We start from the raw sequence: 22,451 nt of genomic DNA on the forward strand, positions 1-22,451 counted from the left end.
AAAGGAGGGGTGCTAATGCTAATAAGCTTGCTTCCATGCATTATTTCATGTAAATCCCATCCACCCCAGGCACTTTTTTTTATCGTAAGCTTCGACAATTTCTTTTCTACTTTCCTCTCAATTATCACAGAATCATTTAGCTCCCTGTTAGATTTGATAAATGCCTGCCTCCCTTTTTCTAATAAATTCCTGATTTGTGAATGTGGAGACAAAATACCTATTCAGTTTGCCAGCAACTTGAGCAGGATCATCAACAAGTAAACCACTGACATCAAGAGAACCAATGTGATTCATCTCCTTCCTTCTAGTGTTTACATATTTAAGGAAATCATTTTTGTTTTTCTTTGCATCCTTTGCCAAAGATATCATGTAAATCACTTGCACTTGCCTAACCTTCTTTGTGACTTGATTGCAGACTAGTTTATATTTACCATAGGAGCCTGTATCAGCTGATAAATTTTATTCATCCCAGGCACATTTCTTCTCTGCCACAAATCTCATTACTTCATCTGACATCTACTTAGGTTTGAATAGTATAAGTATAATAGTATAATAAGTAAAATAAGTATAATAGTTAAGCCTTGAATAGTATTTCTTAGTTAGTATGAAAAGCCTAATCAATTAAAAAATTGCTTTCCTGAATGCATCTTAGATCTTAGAAAGGCTTTTGATACTGTTGCACATGGAAGACTGCTACACAAATTGGAGCAGTGTGACATTGGAGGCAAATTGCTGCTATGGATAAAGGGGTGGTTGAGGGGGAGAAGACAGAGAGTGGTAATCAATGGACACTGCTCATCGTGGACTAATGTTATTAGTGGAGTCCCTCAGGGCTCAGTGTTGGGTCCATTATTGTTTTCTGTATTTATAAATGATATTGATGATGGTATATCAAGCTTAATGTCCAAGTTTGCAGACGATACAAAGGTTGGCAGGGTTGTCAAGGACACTACTGACACTATGCTGCTGCAACAGGATCTGGAAAGGTTGAGCAGATGGGCTGACAGGTGGCAAATGAAGTTTAACATTGACAAATGTAAAGTACTACACATGGGAAACAGCAACCCCAGAAAAAAAAAAAAGTAAAGTGCAGCCATTATCAACCCACTGCAGGGTGGAAGCCTCCTCAACAATTCATGCTGAGGGAAATGGACCATAATCTGCCACGCTGGTCCAGTGCGGGTTGGCAGATCGACCGTATTCAGCAGTCAGGGGCTTGAACCCCGGTCTACTCAAAGAGCGTGTGCTACTGCACTCCCGCTCCTGCCCACTCGGCTACGGAGGCCGTCAACTCTGTGGTACTACACTGACAGTGGTAGAGAATGAAAGGGACTTGGGGGTGGTTGTGCAGGCAGATATGAAGTTCTCTGAGCAGTGCAGAAGGGCTGCAAGAGTAGCTCATGGAGTATTGTCAATGATATACAGGAATTTTTCCAGCAGGGATAAGGAGGTGATTATTCCCTTGTATAAGGCAATGGTCAGGCCACACCTGGAGTACTGTATACAGGTCTGGAGGCCTCATTTCAAGAAGGATGTAGAGCTGCTGGAACGAGTACAGAGAAGGGCAACAAGATTAGTGAATGGAACAAAGGGGTGCTCTTACGAAGAAAGGCTTAAGTTTTGCAAATTACAGTGTCTGGAGACTAAGCACCAGCGAGGTGATCTGATAGAGGTGTATAAGCCTTGAATGGTTTGAGCATGCTCAATGCTGATGGGATTCTTCCTCTAGCTCAGAATAATCACCTGAGAGGGCATAAATTCAAATTGAGGAAAGACAGATGTAAGATAGACGTGCGGAAATTTGCCTTTAGCCAGCGGGTGGTTGGTTGGTGGAACAGACTTCCACCCCTTGTAGTGGGGGTTGATAGCCTAAATAAGTTTAAGGCTCAGCTGGACAGGTATTTTGAACGAACAGAGGGGTGAAGTGGAAGTGGGTTTTTTTTTTTTTTGGCTGATGTTGCATAAGCTAGCTTTCTTGCATCAAATGCCTCTACTAATGCTAATGCTAATGCATACAGAATAATGCACCGAAAGGACAGAATTCATTGACTATCTGGTTCCTGGGCCACACCACGCTGTCAACCCTCTTGCTAGTGGATGAACCCACAGCTTTGCAGGTTAATAGGTACACTGCATCCACATAGACAATAAATTTGATGTCAGTGTGGATAAACATTGAGAGTTAATCAACTATGAAAGAGGAATGACAGTAGGTGCCCGACACATGGGTCACTCTATCGCATAGGTGGTGCAGAAATTGCACTATCTCCATTAGACAGTATCAAAAGTATCAGGAATATGCCATTTCTGGAATAACATCTCATCGTGGACAGCACTGTGAGTGGAGAAGTGTGGTGGATGACATGGCCGTTGACACCTGTCTCATATTGCTTCAGCCAACCGGAAAGTGACAGTGGAACAAATCACTGCCGACTTCAATGAGAGAGGTGCAAGAAACATCTCCACCAAGACCATCAGATGATCATTAGTTGCAATAGGTTATGGGACATAACCTATTCTGTTCCAGGTAAAATAATGGAGTCACTGGTTATAGATGCACTGCAGGATCATCTAGACATGACTGCAGCAATAATTCAGACACAGCATGGGTTTGTTAAGGGAAAGTCTTGTCTGAAAAAATTTGATAGGATATTATGATGTGGTTACAAAGGAACTGGATGCAAAAAATAATTTTGAAAAATATTTGGATTTCAGAAAAGCTTTTGACACTATTGCACATGGAAGACTATTGTACCAATTGGAGCAGAATGGTATTAAGGGTAAGTTGCTACAATGGATAAAAGGATGGTTAAGTGGGAGAAGACAGAGGGTGGTAATCAATCAATGGGTGATGCTCTTCGTGGACTAATATTATTAGTGTAGTCCCACAGGGTTCGGTGTTGGTCCACTGTTGTTTTGTATATTTATCAATGATATTGATGAAGATATATATCAGGCTTAGTGTTGAAGTTTGCAGATTATCATCTGCAAAGGTTGGCAGGGTTGTTAATGACAGTAATGGCAGTGTGCTACCTCAACAGGATCTAGATAATTTGGGCAGATGGGCTAAGAAGTGGCAACTGAAGTTTAACCTTGACAAATGCAAAGTACTACATATAGGTAGAAGTAACCCCAGAGAAACGTACCAACTGTGTGGTACTACACTTAAGGTGGTAGAAAATGAAAAAGATCTGGGAGTAATTGTGCAGGCAGATATGAAGTTTTCTGAGCAGTGCAGACAGGCTGCCAGGGCAGGTCATGGGGTTTTGTCAATGATATATAGGAATTTTGCTAGCAGGGAAAAGGAGGTGATTATCCCTCTGTATAATAAGTCAGGCCACGACTTGAGTACTGCGTACAGGTCTCGAGGCCTCATTTTAGGAAGGATGTAGATTTGCTTGAGCATGTGCAGAGAAGGGCAACAAGATTGGTGAGAGGAATGAAGGGATCCTCTTACCAAGAGAGGCTTAAGTTCTGCAAATTGCAGTGGCTGGAGACTAGGCACCTGTGCGGTGATCTGATTCAGCTGTATAAGGCCTTGAATGGGTCGAGCACACTGAATTCTGATGGGATCCTTCCACTTATTCAGATTACGAACCTAAGGGGGCATAAATTCAAATTAAGCAAAGACAGATGTAGAACAGATGTGCGGAAATTTGCCTTTAGCCAGCGGGTGGTTAATTGCTGGAACAAACTTCCATCTGTCGTTGTGGAAGTTGATAGGTTAAATAAATTTAAGGAGGAACTGGACAGGCATTTGGAGGGAATGGTGTGATATTTTTTTTTTGTTTGGCTGATGCTGCATAAGCTCATACACTTGCTTTCTTGCATCACATGCCACTACTACTACTACAACTACTACTACTACTACTACTACCACCTGTCTGTTAACAAGGAACTGTTTGGGCAGGTGGATAGTAATGGTCTGGGGCGTGTTCAGCTGGCATATGTTGGAGCCATTGGTACATCTAGACGCACCTCTGAACGCACCTCAACATGTCCACCCTTGCAGACCATCTGCATCCGTTCGTGGTCGTCATGCACCTATAGGGCAATGAACTCTTCCAGGAGGCCAATACACCTTCCTCTCACAGAGCTGTTGTGACTAGAACATGGTTCGAGGAGCATTCCACAGATTTTAGCACCACAAAATGCTCCACAGACATGAATCCTGTTGAGCAGCTTTGGGATTCTGTGGAAAGATCTGTTCGAACTTTGGATTCTCCACCCAGGAATGTGAAGGAATTATTGACAGTGAGATGCATGAAGCCTGGATGAAAATACCTATGGAATGCTTTTATAAACTAGTGGACTCAATGCCTCGCCATGTGACTTCCCTTATTCGGGCGAAAGGTTGCCCTACCCATTATTACGTAGGTATCATATGATTTAGCATTAGCATAGGCATATGATGCAAGAAAGCAAGTTTATGCAGCATCAGCCAAAAAAAAAAAAAAAAAAAAAAAAAAACACTCTCCCATTTCACCCCTCCATTCATTCCAAGTACCTGTCCAGCTCAGCCTTAAATTAATTTACACTATCAACTTACACAACAAAGGAAGGAAGTCTGTTCCACAAACCAACCACCCACTAGCTATATTTCTATTTGTTTGTTATTTGGAGCATTAGCAACTAAGGCCATATTGCTCAGGGATATGCGGTGGTCAATCCTTGACCTTTCCGCATCCTCCGTATTTGGTGGTGACGGGCTCAAACCCCTGTCTAATCAAGAAGCGTGTGCTACGCACTGCTGCTCCTTCCTACCTGGCTACGGAGGCGCCATACCCACTAGCTAAAGGCAAGCTTCCGAACATCTATCCTACATCTGCCTTTCCTCCATTTGAATTTATGCCCTTTAAAATGATTATTCTGAGCGAGAGGAAGAATTCCATCAGCATTGAGCATGCTCAAACCATTTAAGATTTTATACACCTCAATCAGATCACCTCGCAAGTGCCTAATCTCCAGATACTGTAATTTGCAAAATTTAAGCCGTTCTTCGTAAGAGCAACCCTTTGTTCCATTCACTAATCTTGTTGCTATTCTCTGTACTCATTCCAACAGCTCTGCATCCTTCTTAAAATGAGGCCTCCAGATCTGTATACAGTACTCAAAGTGTGGCCTGACCATTGACTTATATAAGAGGATAATCACCTCCTTATCCCTGCTGCTAGAAAAATTCCTGTATATCATTGACAAGACACTATGAAGTACTCTTGCAGACCGTCCGCACTGCTCAGAAAACTTCATACCTGCCTGCACAATTACCCCCAGGTCCTTTTCGTTCACTACCACTGTTAGTGTAGTACCACAGAGTTGATACGTCACTCTGGGGTTGCTGCTTCCCATATGTAGTACTTTATATTTGTCAATGTTAACCTTCATTTGCCACCTCTCAAGCCCATCTGCTCAACTTTTCTAGATCCTGTTGCAGCAGCAGAGTACTGTCATTAGTGTCCTTAACAACCCTGCCAATCTTCGTATTGTCTGCAAACTTGGACATTAAGCTTGATATACCATCATCAATATCATTTATAAATAGAGAAAACAACAATGGACCCAATACTGAACACTGAGGGACTCCACTAATATCATTAGTCCACGAAGAGCAGTGTCCACTGATTACCACTCTCTGTCTTCTCCCACTCAACCATCCCTTTATCCATTGCAGCAATTTGCCTCCAATGCCACATTGCTCCAATTTGTTCAGCAGTCTTCCATGTGCAACAGTATCAAAAGCCATTCTAAAATCCAAATATATGATATCAAAGTTATTTCCTGCATCCAGTTCTTTTGTGACCACATCATAATATCTAATCAAATTGGTCAGGCAAGACTTTCCCTTAACAAAACCATGCTTTTTGTGAGCTATAACTGAAGTCTTGTCTAGATGATCCTGTAGTGCTTGTTTAGAGAGTGCCTCCATTAATTTTCCTGGAACAGAAGTTAAACTAACAGGCCTATAATTACTTGTGTTGCCCTTTGATCCTCCTTTGTGAATTGGAGTCACATTTGCACATCTCTAGTCCTTGGGTACCTCCCATGAGTCCAAAGAAGCTCTCATAATTATGGCTAAGGGTTTGCTTGCTTACTTTGCTGCCGCCTTTAATATAACTGGATAGATCCCATCCACCCAAGGGTGCCTTTTTTATGTTTATCTTCAACAATTTCTCCTCCACTTTCCTCTCAGTTTTTACAAAAGCATCCAGCTTACTGCCAGCGTTTAACTCCCCTCTGGCATTCCCCTCTCTGAATAACAACTCATGTGTGAGTGTAGCTGCAAAATACTCATTTAGTTTGTTAGCCACCTGAGCAGGATCATCAACAGTTGAACCATCAATATCCAGTGGAACAATCTGATTCATCCCCTTCCTTCTAGTGTTTACATAAGTAAAGAACTCTTTGTTGTTTTTCTTTGCATCCTTTGCCAAGGATTTCTCATAATCTGCCTTTGCCTGCCTAATCTTCTTTGTGACTTGGTTACAGACCAGCTTATATCTATCATAAACTTCCATGTCACCCGTTAATTTATATGTATCCCATGCATTTTTCTTTTCTGCCACATGTCTCATTAGTTCAGCTGACATCCATTTAGGCCTAAACTTTGAACAATATTCCTTATTTGGTATGTAGAGCCTAGTAGCTTCCAAGATAAATTCTTTGAATGCTTCCCATTTTGAATTTGCTGTTGGTACCATCATCAGTTGGTCCCACTGTATAGAATTTAAATACTGTCTCAGACCACCGTAGTTACCTTTACGAAACAAAAACCCTTCCCTTTACCCCTGATGGTAGTCAGCTCTTTGAGTAAATCCCACTTCAGCACATAGTGATCACTGCCACCTAGTGGTTCCTTTATCTGCAGATTCTTATTGCATGAAGAATCACTGATGATAATCAGATCAAGAGTATCACTCCCTCTAGTTGCCCCCCCCGAACATGCTGATGTAGAAAACAATCATCCAATAAATCCACATTAAGCATTTGCTATTTGGAATTTAATCTACAAAAGCCTTACTACTCTGTGAGTGACCAACCCACAAATTCCAGTCAATATCTGGTTGAGTTCTGAGCAATACCTCAAATTCATCAAATTTATTTACCAAACTCCTAGCATTGGTGTACATGCAAGTATACATGCACCTTTTCCTATTCTTAGCTACCCTAACACAACCCATGTGTTCACTTGTACTGCAATGACTCCCAGCATTCTCTGAAATACCCTGCATCTTGTTTTCCAGGCTGCTACTCATTCCAATAGAAGCAGTGCAAGAATCACTTTCACCTCTGCCATGGCTACTGTTAATCTATTAGTCCTTGTATCAGCAACAAGCAAGCAGTTTTCCAACCCACCTAAAAGTGCCTCGATAGCATCAGCAAATATTCTTGCACCCTTTTCTATTTAAGTGTATCCTATCCCTGTAGAAGCAGTCTCTCCTGTTAACAAGTACAGACCAGGCTGAAAAAAATTCTACGCCTTGAGCCTTGCACAGTCTTTCCAGGGCCGAATTGATCGACAAGGATCTCATCGTATGCTCCCTCCTATCCTGTTTGGGCAGAATTGCAGACACTTTCAAATTCAACCCTAATTCACAGCTTTTTTTCAACAATTATATCAATAATAATTATATCAACAATTATATCAATAATAATTATATCAACAATTATATCAATAATAATTATATCAACAATTATATCAATAATAATTATATCAACAATTATTACAATAATATCACCCTTTGTGCCCTTAAAAGATGATATCTGCTCTAAAACATCATGAAGCTTTGCCCCTGGCAGACATACCCTGGTCCTGTTCCACCTATCCTTTTTACATAGCATGTTCCCCATTTCCCTGACAATAGAGTCACCAACCACTACTAGTTCCACTCAGTATACACTAGTTCACAAAAGCATTCCACAGGATTTCCATCCATGTTTGCTGCACCACTGTCCATAATCCCATCACATTCCTGGGTGGAGGATTCAACGTTTGAACGGACCTTTCCATTATTCTGTACACATTGTACTTGCCGTGCCTCTTATAAAAAATTGATTTGTTAAAATTAGTTGGTCCTATTGTATAGAATTTAAAAACCATCTGAGACCACTGTAATCACTCATATGAAAGCAGAAGCCCTTCTCTTTACTTTTGATAGCAGTTATGCTTTTAAGTAAATCCCACACCAATACACTGTGAATGCCACCCAATGGGTGGCATTCACTTGGGTCTTTTTCTGCAAGTTCTTAATGCATGTAGAGTCACTGCTAATAATCAGATCATGAGTATTGCTTCCTCTTGTCACTTCTAACATGCTTCCTCTTGCCACCTCTAACATGCTTCCATAAGAAACAGTCATCCTAAGAAATGCACAAAAACTTTGCTAGTGTGTGAGTAAAGAACCCACAAGTTTTAGTCAATATTAGGAAAGTCAAAATCCACGACCATAAGACATTCTTATTTACTGGCACACTTTATTTCTCTGTACAGTTGTTTGTTATACTCATCACAGTTGTTAGGCCTATAACACACGTCTAATCTCATTTTTGTTTTCCCAGTTCTTATGTCACATCAAGCTGACTCAACATTGCACTAGCCAACTACGCTTACTGTATGCACTGCATTAGATTTAATATGCCTCTTAACTAAGAGCATAACCCTTTGTCCGCTTCTGTCCTGTGTGTCCTTTGTGTAAACAATCATCATCAGCCATTTTCAATTCACTGCAAGATGAAGGCCTCTCCATCAATTTTCCAGTTCCTTCTGTTTTGTGCAATGGCCATCCATTTACTACCAACAAACTGATTGTTGTCTCCGTTGTTGTCTTCCAGGTTTTCTCTTGGCTCCTCTGGGTACTATTCTGTTATTTTCTTAGTCCATCTGTCATCATGTTTTCGAGGTATGTGTCCTGCCAAAGACTATTTTAGTTCTTTAGTTTTGATAAGAATGTGCTTTACTTGAGTTTGCTGCCTAATACATGTGTTTCTCATCTTATCTAATAGTCTGATTCACAATATAATTCGTTCCATTCTTCGCTGTGTAGTTCTCAGCTTCACTTCCATTCTTTTGGTGAGTGCCCAAGTTTCACTTCCATACGTCATCATGGGGAGTATACATTGGTTCATTATTTTACATTTCAGACAAATTGGGATATTGCTCCTCAGTATGACTATATTTATGACTGACTTCTATTAGCATGAGCAGAAGCCTGAAAAACAAGATGCATGGTATTTCAGAGACTGCTGGGAGCCATTGCGGTACAAGTAAACACATGGGTTGTGTTAGGGTAGCTAAGAATAGAAACAGGTGCAGGTATACTTGCGTGTACACCAATGCTAGGAGTTTAGTAAATAAATTTCATGAATTTGAGGTAGTGCTCAAAACATCAAAGGCAGATATTGTTGGGATATCAGAGACGTGGTGTCACACAGATATAAGGGATGCAGAACTGCAATTTGGGGAGTACAACGTCTACAGAAAGGATAGACAGGATAGGAAGGGGGGAGGGGTTATGCTATTAGTTAAGAAACACATAAAAACCAAGGAAGTGAAGCCAGTCGACATCGCTGGACAGTGCAGTGTTGAGTCAGTTTGGTGTGACATAATCATTGGGAGATCAAAATTGAGAGTAGGAGTGTGCTATAGGCCTAATGACTCTGATGAGTATAATAAGAAACTGTACAGGGAAATAGAGTGGGCCAGTAAATCAGAGAGTCTTATAATGGGAGATTTTAATTTCCCAGATATTGACTGCAATTTGGGGGCTGGTCACTCACACACTAGCAGGGCTTTTGTGGATTTATTGGATGATTGTTTTCTACATCAGCATGTTCGGAAGGCAACTAGAGGGAGTAATACTCTTGATTTGATTATCAGCAGTGATTCTTCATGCATTAAGAATCAGCAGATAAATGAACCACTAGGTGGCAGTGATCACAGTGTGCTGAAGTGGGATTTACTCAAAGAGGTAACTACTATTAGGGGTAAAGGTAAGGGTTATTGCTTCCGTAAAGGCGACTACGATGGACTGAGACAGTATTTAAATTCAATACAGTGGGACCAACTGATGATGTTACCAACAGCAAATTCAAAATGGGAAGCATTCAAAGAACTTATCTTGGAAGCTACTAAGCTTTACATACCAACTAAGAAATATTGTTCAAGGTTTAGGCCAAAATGGATGTCAGATGAACTAATGAGGCATATGGCAGAGAAGAAAAATGCATGGGGTACTTGCAAATTAACACATGACACAGAAGCCTATGATAGATAGAAGTTGATATGCAACCAAGTTACAAAGGAGGTTAGGCAGGCGAAGGCAGATTAGGAGAAATCCTTGGCAAGGGATGCAAAGAAAAACAGCAAAGAGTTCTTTACTTATGTAAACTCTAGAAGGAAGGGGATGAATCAGATTGGTCCACTTGATATTGATGGGTCAACTGTTGATGATCCTGCTCAGGTAGCTAACAAACTAAATGAATATTTTGCATTGACATTCACACATGAGGAGTTATTCAGCGAGGGGAATGCCAGAGGTGTATTCAACTTTAGCAGTAAGCTACAGAATCTTGAAATAACTGGAAGTAAAGTGAAGGTGAAACTGTTGAAGATAAACACAAGAAAGGCAACCGGGGTGGATGGGTCCTTCCAGTTATATTAAAGGAGGCAGCAAAAGAAGTAAGCAAACCCTTAGCCATAATTATGAGCTTCCTTGGACTCAGGGGAGGTACCCATAGACTGGAAATGTGCAAATGTGACCCCAATTCACAAAGGAGGATCAAAGGCTGACACAAGTAATTATAGACCTGTGAGCTTAACTTCTGTTCCAAGAAAATTAATGGAGGCACTGGTTAAAGAAGCACTGCAGGATCATTTAGACAAGACTTCAGTTATAGCTCAGACACAGCATGGTTTTGTTAAGGGGAAGTCTTGCCTGACCAATTTGATTGGATACTATGATGCAGTCACAAAAGAACTGGATGCAGGAATAGCTTTGATATTATATACTTGGATCTTAGAAAGGCTTTTGATACTGTTGCACATGGAAGACTGCTACACAAATTGGAGCAGTGTGACATTGGAGGCAAATTGCTGCTATGGATAAAGGGGTGGGTGAGGGGGAGAAGACAGAGAGTGGTAATCAATGGACACTGCTCATTGTGGACTAATGTTATTAGTGGAGTCCCTCAGGGCTCAGTGTTGGATACGTTATTGTTTTCTGTATTTATAAATGATATTGATGATGGTATATCAAGCTTAATGTCCAAGTTTGCAGACGATACAAAGGTTGGCAGTGTTGTCAAGGACACTACTGACACTATGCTGCTGCAACAGGATCTGGAAAAGTTGAGCAGATGGGCTGAGAGGTGGCAAATGAAGTTTAACATTGACAAATGTAAAGTACTACATATGGGAAACAGCAACCCCAGAGCAACGTATCAACTCTGTGGTACTACACTGACAGTGGTAGAGAATGAAAGGGACTTGGGGGTGGTTGTGCAGGCAGATATGAAGTTCTCTGAGCAGTGCAGACGGGTTGCAAGAGTAGCTCATGGAGTATTGTCAATGATATACAGGAATTTTTCCAGCAGGGATAAGGAGGTGATTATTCCCTTGTATAAGGCAATGGTCAGGCCACACCTGGAGTACTGCATACAGGTCTGGAGGCCTCATTTCAAGAAGGATGTAGAGCTGCTGGAACGAGTACAGAGAAGGGCAACAAGATTAGTGAATGGAACAAAGGGGTGCTCTTATGAAGAAAGGCTTAAGTTTTGCAAATTACAGTGTCTGGAGACTAGGCACCAGCGAGGTGATCTGATAGAGGTGTATAAAGCCTTGAATGGTTTAAGCATGCTCAATGCTGATGGGATTCTTCCTCTAGCTCAGAAAAATCACCTGAGAGGGCATAAATTCAAATTGAGGAAAGACAGATGTAAGATAGACGTGCGGAAATTTGCCTTTAGCCAGCGGGAGGTTGGTTGGTGGAACAGACTTTCATCCCTTGTCGTGGAGGTTGATAGCCTAAATAAGTTTAAGGCTAAGCTGGACAGGTATTTTGAACGAACGGAGGGGTGATGTGGAAGTGGGTTTTTTTTTTTTTTTTTTTTGGCTGATGCTGCATAAGCTTGCTTTCTTGCATCAAATGCCTCTACTAATGCTAATGCTAAGTTGAGAGCTTAAACAGATTCAAGGCAGAACTAGACAAACATTTGGAACGAGTGGATGGGTGAAATGAGAAGGGTGTGTGAGTGTTTTCTTTTGTTTTTTTTGGTTGATGCTATATAAGGTTTCTTTCTTGGATCATGTGCCTTGCTAATGCTAATGCTAAATTTCATTGTTAAATGAAATTTAGCATTAGCAAGGGCACATGATGAATTTTAGCAACCCTTCCCTATCTCTTCCATCGTACAGTATGATTGATGACTTTTGAGGTTATGATGAACATTGTAGCGAGATTCAATATTCCTTACATTTCAAGGGTACAGCTCGAAAATGGTGTTGGTAACTCTCTAGGAGGCTTCTGGATCAGCTAGTGTATAATCTTGCTACCTCTACCCTGCCAGATAGTGACTGGATGAGTCCGAGTAGTGTGTATGCAGGGAACGTTGTCGAGGCCACGTTATGTCAAGGATCTGGGTATAATCTTACCATGTGTATGCCATATCCAAAAATCTCATTACTTCATACAGCATGTCCCATCCACTTTTTCTTATTATTGAATACACCATGAATTGTCAAACTAACAGAGTAAGCTTATCTGCAAAAATATCTAAACCTCCCAAGCACTTCCTAATTAATTTCAGAAATATATGTGGTCTCAATTCTAATCTCAATGATGTCCATTTCCACTTGCAGTTTGCCAAATCCCACGTATTTTTTATGACAGAATCTCAGTTATCGGTTGATTCAAATACTGCTCATCTCAGATTCCCAAATTATTTGCTGTATGATTCCTTTCGCCACAAAGGTGGTACTTGTACATATGTCCATTCTGATAGTCCATGTCAGAGACTTGGCAATTTGGAATCTCCTCTCTTTGATCTTCTCTGGCTTAAAATCTCTCTATCCCATTGTGTCAAATTCATATATTGTCTCTATCGTTCTCTGAACTCCACTAATTACTTGGAGCTCTTTGACTTCCTCTCTTTGCAACTTGACTTTCTCAAGTCCAACTTTCCTAACAGTGAGGTAATTTTCCTTGGTGATTTTAATGTTCACAACTCCAGCTGGCTTCCATTTTCTAGTCACACTAACCAGCTGGTCGAGGTGCTGAGGCTTTTGCAATTACTAATGACCTTGCACAGATTGCTCATTTACCTACAAGAATACTGGACAATCCTAATCATAAAGCCAACACGCTTGATCTTTTTCTCACAAACAGCCCTTCTAAGTAAACAGTCGAAGTGAGAGGACCTTTAGGCACTTCAGATCACAACTTGGTGATTGTCTCTTCTCCAATGGAGCCTTTCTCTCATGGCTATTCCCAACCTCGTGTTGTTTGGCATTACAAGAATGCAAAATGGGATGACCTGTGAGATTTCTTTTCTTCATTTCCTTGGTCGGATTACTGTTTCAAAACTGCTGATGTCAACGTTTGCTCAGATCGTGTCAGTGAAATTATTCTTGCAGGAATGGAACCCTTTATCCCACACTTCACTTTAAAATCTCGTCCTTTATCGAAACCTTGGTTTTCCCATAAATGTGCTAAGGCTGCTCAAGAGAAGAATATTGCATATCGTAATTGGCTTGTTTCTAATTCTTCAGTTTCGTTTTCTGCCTACACCAAAGCTTGCAACAATTGTAAAGCAGTTATTAATCAGTCCAAACTAGAGTTTGAACAGGCTAAGTGTAGAAAACTTGCTTCTTGCACTAATGGTAGCCAAGCATTCTTGCTTGGCTACCATTAGAAACCACAAAATTTTTTGTATTAGTATCTGTTAATTCTTATTATTTAGTTGTCTTGTTGTATTTACTATTTATCTTGGATATTATTAATTATTGACTAATTACAATTACTGACTGATTAATTACAACCTATAAATGTTATTTCATTTTTGTAAACTTTGTGCACATGTCTTTGTACTCAATGCATTCAAAATAAATAAATAAATAAACTCAACAATATGAGAGATGCTTGATGTGTGTGTGTGTGTGTGTGTGTGTGTGTGTGTGTGTGTGTGTGTGTGTGTGTGTGTGTGTGTGTGTGGTTTAATCTAAAAATATAGTCTTGGCTAAATGCCAACAAGATATTTTTAATTTAATGATGTTAAAATCATTTTTTGGCATCCAGTTCCTTTGTTACTGCATCATAGTACCCAATAGACTATATCATTCTTTAACAATTCCATGATGTGACTGCTTTTTAACTGCATTCCTGTCCAGACCTATATTCCATTATTTTCTCCAGAATAAGAGTGAAGCTTATAGGTCTGATTCTGAAGTCAGGCATATTTTTCACTGGTAAACCATGTGTTTTAAATTTTTATTTTTTTAGAATCTATATGCTTCTTAACCAAAAGTATAATTTCTCCTCCTTTCAGTCGTGCTCCCTTCTGTATGCATTGTACCTGCCATGTTCAACTTCTGCATTCCTAATACCAGATTAACTACATTGTAATATTCCTATAAATCCCTTGTATGATTTTTAACCTATAAAAAATTCATACAAAATTTATTTACTATATTCCTAGCAGCATTAATACATAAACAAATAAATGAATGCCTGTTTTTTTTTTTTTTTTTTGGCTTGTAGTGACTCAAACACATCCCATAGAATTTTTAGTCTGATAGACCCTGATAACATTATAATGCTTCCCTGGCCATTGAATGTCTCAATAGAAGCAATGGAAAAATCAATTCTACTTAAGGCTGTCATAAAACTATTAATCAGCAATTCCCCCCCCTCCAATCCCACCTAGCAGTTTCCTATTGCCTCAACAGCATCAGCAAATATTCTTTCACCCCTTCTATTAATTTGTATTCCACCTCTATAAAAACAGTCTCTGATAATAACACAATCCAGGCTGAAAAACAAATTCTACTATATGAGACTTCCAGGATCTCTCTAGCGTTGAATTGATTGGCAAGGATCTGCCATCACAAACTCCCCACAATCATATTTTTGAAAATTCCAAACACTTTCAAATTCAGCACAAACACACTTATTATCATTATTAGCCATATAGCACAAGGAAGCCTGAGGCTAATGCTGCACCAGCCAAAAAAAAAAAAAAAAGAGAGAGAGAGAGAGAGAGAGAAGGGAATCACCAAGAAAAAGAAGAATGATGATGATATCCAGCTCAGGACCCTGGGTGTGCCAAGCCCATACTCACCGAATGTGAGCCCCTGGGGTTAATTACATTAACACAAACACACTTACCACCACTTATCAGCTAAAGCAGCTTCATTTTCATTATTTCCAGCCCAAATCAATATTGAAGGATGGTGCTGTAGTCTACGTATCTAAAACAAAAATAGCATTCACTTCAGAAGTTTTTAAAAATAATTCTGTTTAATACTGATTGATGAAATATTTTTCTAATCTTACTGATTTTTTAATCTTTCAAAAAGATTTCTTGTATTGGAAATAACCATTATATCATTTTCTTACATACATTGATGCCATTGTGAGCAATTAAACATAAGACTACATTAAAAGAAAACTGAAATAGTATTTTATATAACTGTATAATTTAAATTCTATAAAACTTTAAAATACATTACATGCAATAAAATAAAATAAATGACATTTAACACAAGCTTTCCAAAGCTTTCTTCATCAATAGACAAACTTATATATCAAGAGAGAATTTGCAGAAGAATAAGAGAAATTTACCTCAATATGATACTAACTTCCATATGATACTCTCCAGAAATTAAAACAACAAAAAAAATTAACACAAAATGATTACAGTAAAAAATCAAAAATAATTACAGTAAGCAAAATCCCTTCCCTTTACCCCCGATGGTAGTTACATCTTTGAGTAAATCCCACATCAGTACACTGGGATCACTGCCACCAAGTGGTTCCTTTATCTGCAGATTCTTAATGCATGAATAGGTTGGTTAGTTTTAATGGGGATTTACTGGCACAAGGGCAACTAAGGCCAAATTGTGCCTGTCGCAGTAGTTCTGCAAACAAAATCTTTTTTTTTTTTTTTATAAATGAATTTCCTTTAAAAAATTAAATAGGTTAGACAGATTTGCATCATCACTGAGAATTTGGTTCATCTCTAATGAGTTATTTTAAGTTTGAACTACTTTAAAATTTGTTAATCATGCAGCATCCAGGGACCACCTCTTCTCATCTGTTCACTCGTGAACTAGATTTCCAGTACTGTGGAATTTGCTTTATTTGGAAGAGCTTATTATGAGTTTGTTGCTGCCAGACTGATGCCCATTGGTCGATACATCACTGCTTTATAGTGAGTTTGCAATCCATATATGGAATCAAGGCAAGTGAAGATATAGGATTGACTGGATTTTTAGCTGCTTCATCTGCCTTCTCATTTCCCTGGATTCTGGCATGCCCAGGAATCCAGCAAAACCTTACCACTGTGTTGTATTCTGCTAGATTTATCAGTCGTGCTCTGATATCCTTCAAAATAGGATGAGTTGGGATATTTATGTTGTAAAGCAGTTACTGCACTCAAGGAATCTGTATAGATTTATCTCTTGTTTAGACCTGTTGTTGATGTGTTCAATAGCCATTTTGATTGCATGGAGTTCTGTGGTATAAATACTGCAAATAGGGGGAAGAGCTTCAGACCTAACGCAAGTAGGAAGAACCACTGCAGCACCTACACATGTATTAGATTTAGATCCATCAGTATATATTTGCAGACAGTGTGTGTTTGCTGATGCATGAGCTGCATGTAGCTGCTGTATATTTTGATTGTCCAGAGCCTGCTTTCCCCACTTCCGAAAAAAGTCATCACATACAGGTTTGAAAGTTGACCAAGGTGGCTCCATTTTTTTGGTGCCTGGTTGGATATTGTCTAGTGGTACACTCCAATTCTTCATTACATCCTTCAATCTGATTCCAGCAGGTTTATTTTAATTTGTTTATTCCTGTATAAATTTACAAAAGCCGGGTTAAAGAGGTAAGGCCAGATAGGATGTGCAGGCAAAGTTTGGCTGCATACATAAGCAGAAGCATCTGTCTTCAAATGGATAATAGAGGTTCGTGCACATTGATATATAGACCATGGACTGGCGATGTTCGGTAGGCACCTAGAGCTATTCTTAGGGCATTGTGTTGAATAGTATTTAGGGACTGCAATGCTGATTTTCTAGCTGAGTCATATACAGGTGCACCATAGCTTAGTCTTGATCGAATTATGGTTTTATACAGATGCAGAAGAAAGTACTGGTCAGCACCCCATGACATTGGAGAGAGCACTGTGAGGATATTCATTTTCTTCTGGCAAACAGTTCGTACATTCTGTATGTACGAACATTGATGATGGTATATCAAGCTTAATGTCCAAGTTTGCAGACGATACGAAGGTTGGCAGGGTTGTCAAGGACACTACTGACACTATGCTGCTGCAACAGGATCTGGAAAGGTTGAGCAGATGGGCTGTGAGGGGGCAAATGAAGTTTAACATTGACAAATGTAAAGTACTACATATGGGAAACAGCAACCCCAGAGCAACGTATCAACTCTGTGGTACTACACTGACAGTGGTAGAGAATGAAAGGGACCTGGGGGTGGTTGTTCAGGCAGATATGAAGTTCTCTGAGCAGTGCAGACGGGCTGCAAGAGTAGCTCATGGTGTATTGTCAATGATATATAGGAATTTTTCTAGCAGGGATAAGGAGGTGATTATTCCCTTGTATAAGGCAATGGTCAGACCACACCTAGAGTACTGTATACAAGTCTGGAGGCCTCGTTTCAAGAAGGATGTAGAGCCGCTGGAACGAGTACAGAGAAGGGCAACAAGATTAGTGAATGGAACAAAGGGGTGCTCTTACGAAGAAAGGCTTAAGTTTTGCAAATTACAGTGTCTGAAGACTAGGCACCAGCGAGGTGATCTGATAGAGGTGTCAAAAGCCTTGAATGGTTTGAGCATGCTCAATGCTGATGGGATTCTTCCTCTCGCTCAGAATAATCACCTGAGAGGGCATAAATTCAAATTGAGGAAAGACAGATGTAGGATAGACGTGCGGAAATTTGCCTTTAGCCAGCGGGTGGTTGGTTGGTGGAACAGACTACCATCCCTTGTCGTGGAAGTTGATAGCCTAAATAAGTTTAAGGCTCAGCTGGACAGGTATTTTGAACGAACAGAGGGGTGAAGTGGAAGTGGTTTTTTTTTTGGTTTTTTTTGGCTGATGCTGCATAAGCTTGCTTTCTTGCATCAAATGCCTCTACTAATGCTAATGCTAATGTGTTTTAGGAAGTTTAATTTTTTATCTAATATTAAACCTAGAAATCTGACGTTGTCATTGACTGGTATAATAATGCATGAATAATCACTGTTGATAAGCAGATGAAGAATAATACTCCCTCTGGTTGTCTTTTGAATATGCTGCTATAGAAAATTATCCAATAAATCCACAAAAGTCTTGCTACTGCGTGAGTAACCAACACACAAGTTTCAGTCAATATCTGGGAAGTTAAAATTCCCCATTATAAAACATTTTGATTTACTGGCCCACTATTTCTCTGTGCAATTGATTGCTGTACTCATCAGAGTCATTAGGCTTATAACACACTCCTACCCTCATTTTTGCTTTCCAGTGATTATGTCACACTCACACCAAACTGACTCAACATTGCACTGTCCGTCCATGTGAACTTGATGCACTGCCATAGCTTTTACATGTTTCTTAACTAAGAGAATTACCCGTCCTCCCTTCTTCTCTTTTCTGTACACATTATACTCCCCAACTTCCAATGCTTCATTCCTTATATCTGTGTGACACCATGTCTCTAATATCCCAAAAATATTTGCCTTTCATGTCTTGACTAGCACTACAAATTCATCAAATTTATTTATTATACTCCTAGCATTGGTGTACATGCAAGTACTCCTCTTCTTACTCTTAGTTACCCTAACACAGCTCATATATTTACTTGTTTCGTGATGACTCCCAGCAGTTCTTGAAATCCCCAGCCCTTTGCTTTCCAGGCTGATGCTCATTCCAAAAGAAGTAGTGCAAGAATCGCTTTCACCTCTGCTGTGACTATTGGTAATCTGTGATTCTGTGCATTCCTCCAAGCTAGCAGCTTTCCAACCAATCTAACACTGCCTCAATAGCATCAGTAAATATTCTTACACCTTTTCTATGTAAGTGGATTCCATTCGCGTGGAAGCAGTCTCTCCTGTTAATAAACACAGACGATGCTGAGGAAAATTCTACCCCATGTGCTTGTAGAATCTCTCTAGAGCTGAATTTGAGCCCGTCACCAACAAATACGGAGGATGCGGAGAGGTCATGGAATGACCACCGCATATCCCGGAGCAATATGGCCTTGGTTGCTAATGCTCCTAAAAACCAAATAACAAACAAACAAAAAGACCATCTAGAGCTGAATTCATCAACAAGGCTCTTATATACTCTCTCCTATCATGTCTAGGCAGAATGTCTAGGCAGTGGCCTGACCATCGCCTTATACAAGGGAATAATCACCTCCTTATCCCTGCTAGAAAAATTCCTGTATATCATTGACAAGCTCATGGTGTCTTGTCAATGATATACAGGAATTTTTCTAGCAGGGATAAGGTTGTTGTTGTTTGGTTTTTAGGAGCATTAGCAACTAAGGCCATATTGCTCCGGGATATGCGGTGGTCATTCCCTGACCTTTCTACATCCTCCGCATTTGATGGTGATGGGCCTGAACCCCGGTCTAATCAAGAAGCATGTGCTATGCACTCTGCTCCTTCCCACCTGGCTACGGAGGCGCCTCAGGGATAAGGAGGTGATTATTCCCTTGTATAAGACAATGGTCAGGCCACACCTTGCGTATTGTATACACGTCTGGAGGCGTCATTTCAAGAAGGATGCAGAGCTGCTGGAATGAGCACATAAAAGGGCAACAAGATTAGTGAATGGAACAAAGGGTTGCTCTTATGAAGAAAGGCTTAAGTTTTGCAAATTAGGCACCGGCGAGGTGATCAGATAGAGGTGTATAAAGCCTTGAATGGTTTGAGCATGCTCAATGCTGATGGGATTCTTCCTCTTGCTCAGAATAACCACCCAAGAGGGCATAAATTCAAATTGAGGAAAGACAGATGTAGGATTAGATGTGCAGAAATTTGCCTTTAGCCAGCGGGTGGTTGGTTGGTGGAACAGACTTCCATCCCTTGTCGTGGAAGTTGATAGCCTAAATAAGTTTAAGGCTCAGCTGGACAGGTATTTCGAATGAACGGAGGGGTGAAGTGGAAGGTTTTTTTTTTTTTTTTTTTTTGTGAGTAGCATTAGTAGAGTAGAGGCATATGATGCAAGAAAGCAAGCTGCATAAGCTTGCTTTCTTGCATCATATGCCTCTACTAATGCTAATGCTATTCAATTTTAACCCTAACTGACGAATTTTTTCCAACTTGACCTGTGTTTGTTAAGTAAGTCCAGAGATCTCCTACTCTTAATGTCATCAGTGCCAAAGTGTACAACAATATCAACATTTGTCCCATTAAAAGATGATGTCCCCTACAACATCATCAACTTTTTCCTCTGGCAGACATACTCTCGTGCTATTCCACTTAACCTTTTTGCACAATGCATTTCCTGTTTCCCTGACAATTGAATCACCGACAATAACTAGCTCCTGTAGGAGCAGGGCATTCTGCCTTGAAGATTGCCACTGTGTTGCCTGATGAACAAGAGTATGCTCTGGTGTTGAGTTGGACAGCTGAGAGCTTAATTCCTTCGAGTGTATCTATCCTCAAACTCTCATCGACGCCCATCAGAATGATGAGTTGGCACCTAATCTTTTCACACTCTCTGCATCTAACGTACAGAAAAACATCCTCCTTAGCTAGATCATGTCCTGTTCCAGAAAGTCCTCAAATATCTCACAAGTTGCACATTTTTTAGGTTGGAATCATCCCCTTTGGTTCTCCCCATCCCAGTGACAGCACTCCCGCTAATTTGTGCCTGTTGCTTTGCTACTTTATTCACAGGCATGATTTCCATTCAAATACAATTTAATTGATTACCAATGAAGATTAATAAATTTAATTGATTAATTGACAATACTACAAAAAGCTAATAGATTCCTAAATGCAGTGATAGGTATTATGGCATCTAGTTTAACATGATACTTTACACTATTAAGTTCGAGATGTGTGTGTTACGCTATATTGTAATGATCACAATCCCGGGGGCTCACATCTGGTGAGTATGGGTTTGGCACACCCAGGGTCCTGAGCTGAATATCATCATTCTTCTCTTTCTTGGTGATTCCCTTCTACTTTTGTCTCTCTCTCTCTCTCTCTCTCTCTCTCTCTCTCTCTCTCTCTCTCTCAGGGTAACTCGGGAATTTTTTTTTCCTGGTGCAGTATAAGCCTCAGGCTTCCTTGCACCATATGGCTAATAATAATAATAATAATAATAATAATGTTAAATTAGTTATATTCTTAGCTAAACACAAAAATGATATATTATTATTATTATTAGCATATGGTGCAAGGAAACCTAAGGCTTATGTTGCACCAGCTAAAAAAAAGTTTCTGAATTACCTAGAGAGAGAGAGAGAGAGAGAGAGAGAGAGAGAGAGAGAGAGAGAGAGAGAGAGAGAGAGAGAGAGAGAGAGAGAGAAAAAACAAGAATCAGAAGGGAATCACCAAGATAGAAGAATGATGATATCCCACTCAGATGCCCAACAAGTGATTAAAACCTTCAAACTACTTATTTATCACACCTAAAAACCCTATTATTACTCTGCACTACTGGTTATATCTACAATATCTCGTTGGGGGAACGAGATTAGCTCAGTGAGGGCAAAGTTTCTATGGATATAGCAAACAGAGAAGGTTTTTCTTAAACTTTTACCATTTTTTTGACTAAATTAGCATATTAATTTATTTTCTAGAAGTAGCTTTATATTCCTAGTTACAATACTTAGTTTATTTTGAACTTACAGATTTTTTGGATTATAGCTTAGTATCAGTAAAACTTGCACCATTCGAAACTTGCCGTTATTGTGTAGTGTAGAATTGCTGTATTCTCAGGTAGTGCTTACCTTAATAGGCTATTAATTGTCAAGTCATCTCATGCTTTTGGTCACTACTGTACTTGTAGTGAGTAATTCGATCCTGTGATTATCAGTCTTCTTTTGCTTACTAGGTGAAGGACAGGAAATGTAACACTATCCATTTCTTGTTAAGTGGGCCACATCGCAGTGAACTAATGTTATTCTAGCAACTGTTGACCAAGTTTTTCTCCAGAAAGGAATGAGCATGTATTTACAAAATAGACTTCAAGGTGGAATATGAATCTTATGGCTGCT

At 39.8% G+C, this 22,451-nt stretch overlaps 1 protein-coding gene across 1 annotated transcript in view; it reads right to left on the minus strand.

Moving 5' to 3' along the window:
• Positions 1–22,451, minus strand: part of beta-Man (beta-mannosidase) — a 249,878-nt gene that overhangs the window by 97,088 nt on the left and 130,339 nt on the right. The window contains exon 9 of the mRNA XM_090381630.1: positions 15,378–15,460. Coding sequence (XP_090237756.1) covers positions 15,378–15,460 — 83 coding nt within the window. The remainder of the gene's footprint in view (positions 1–15,377; positions 15,461–22,451) is intronic.

Source organism: Mastigoproctus giganteus, chromosome 9, assembly GCF_048544385.1.
Source record: "Mastigoproctus giganteus isolate SK-2022 chromosome 9, ASM4854438v1, whole genome shotgun sequence".
In the NCBI taxonomy this organism is placed as follows: Eukaryota; Metazoa; Arthropoda; class Arachnida; order Uropygi; family Thelyphonidae; genus Mastigoproctus; species Mastigoproctus giganteus.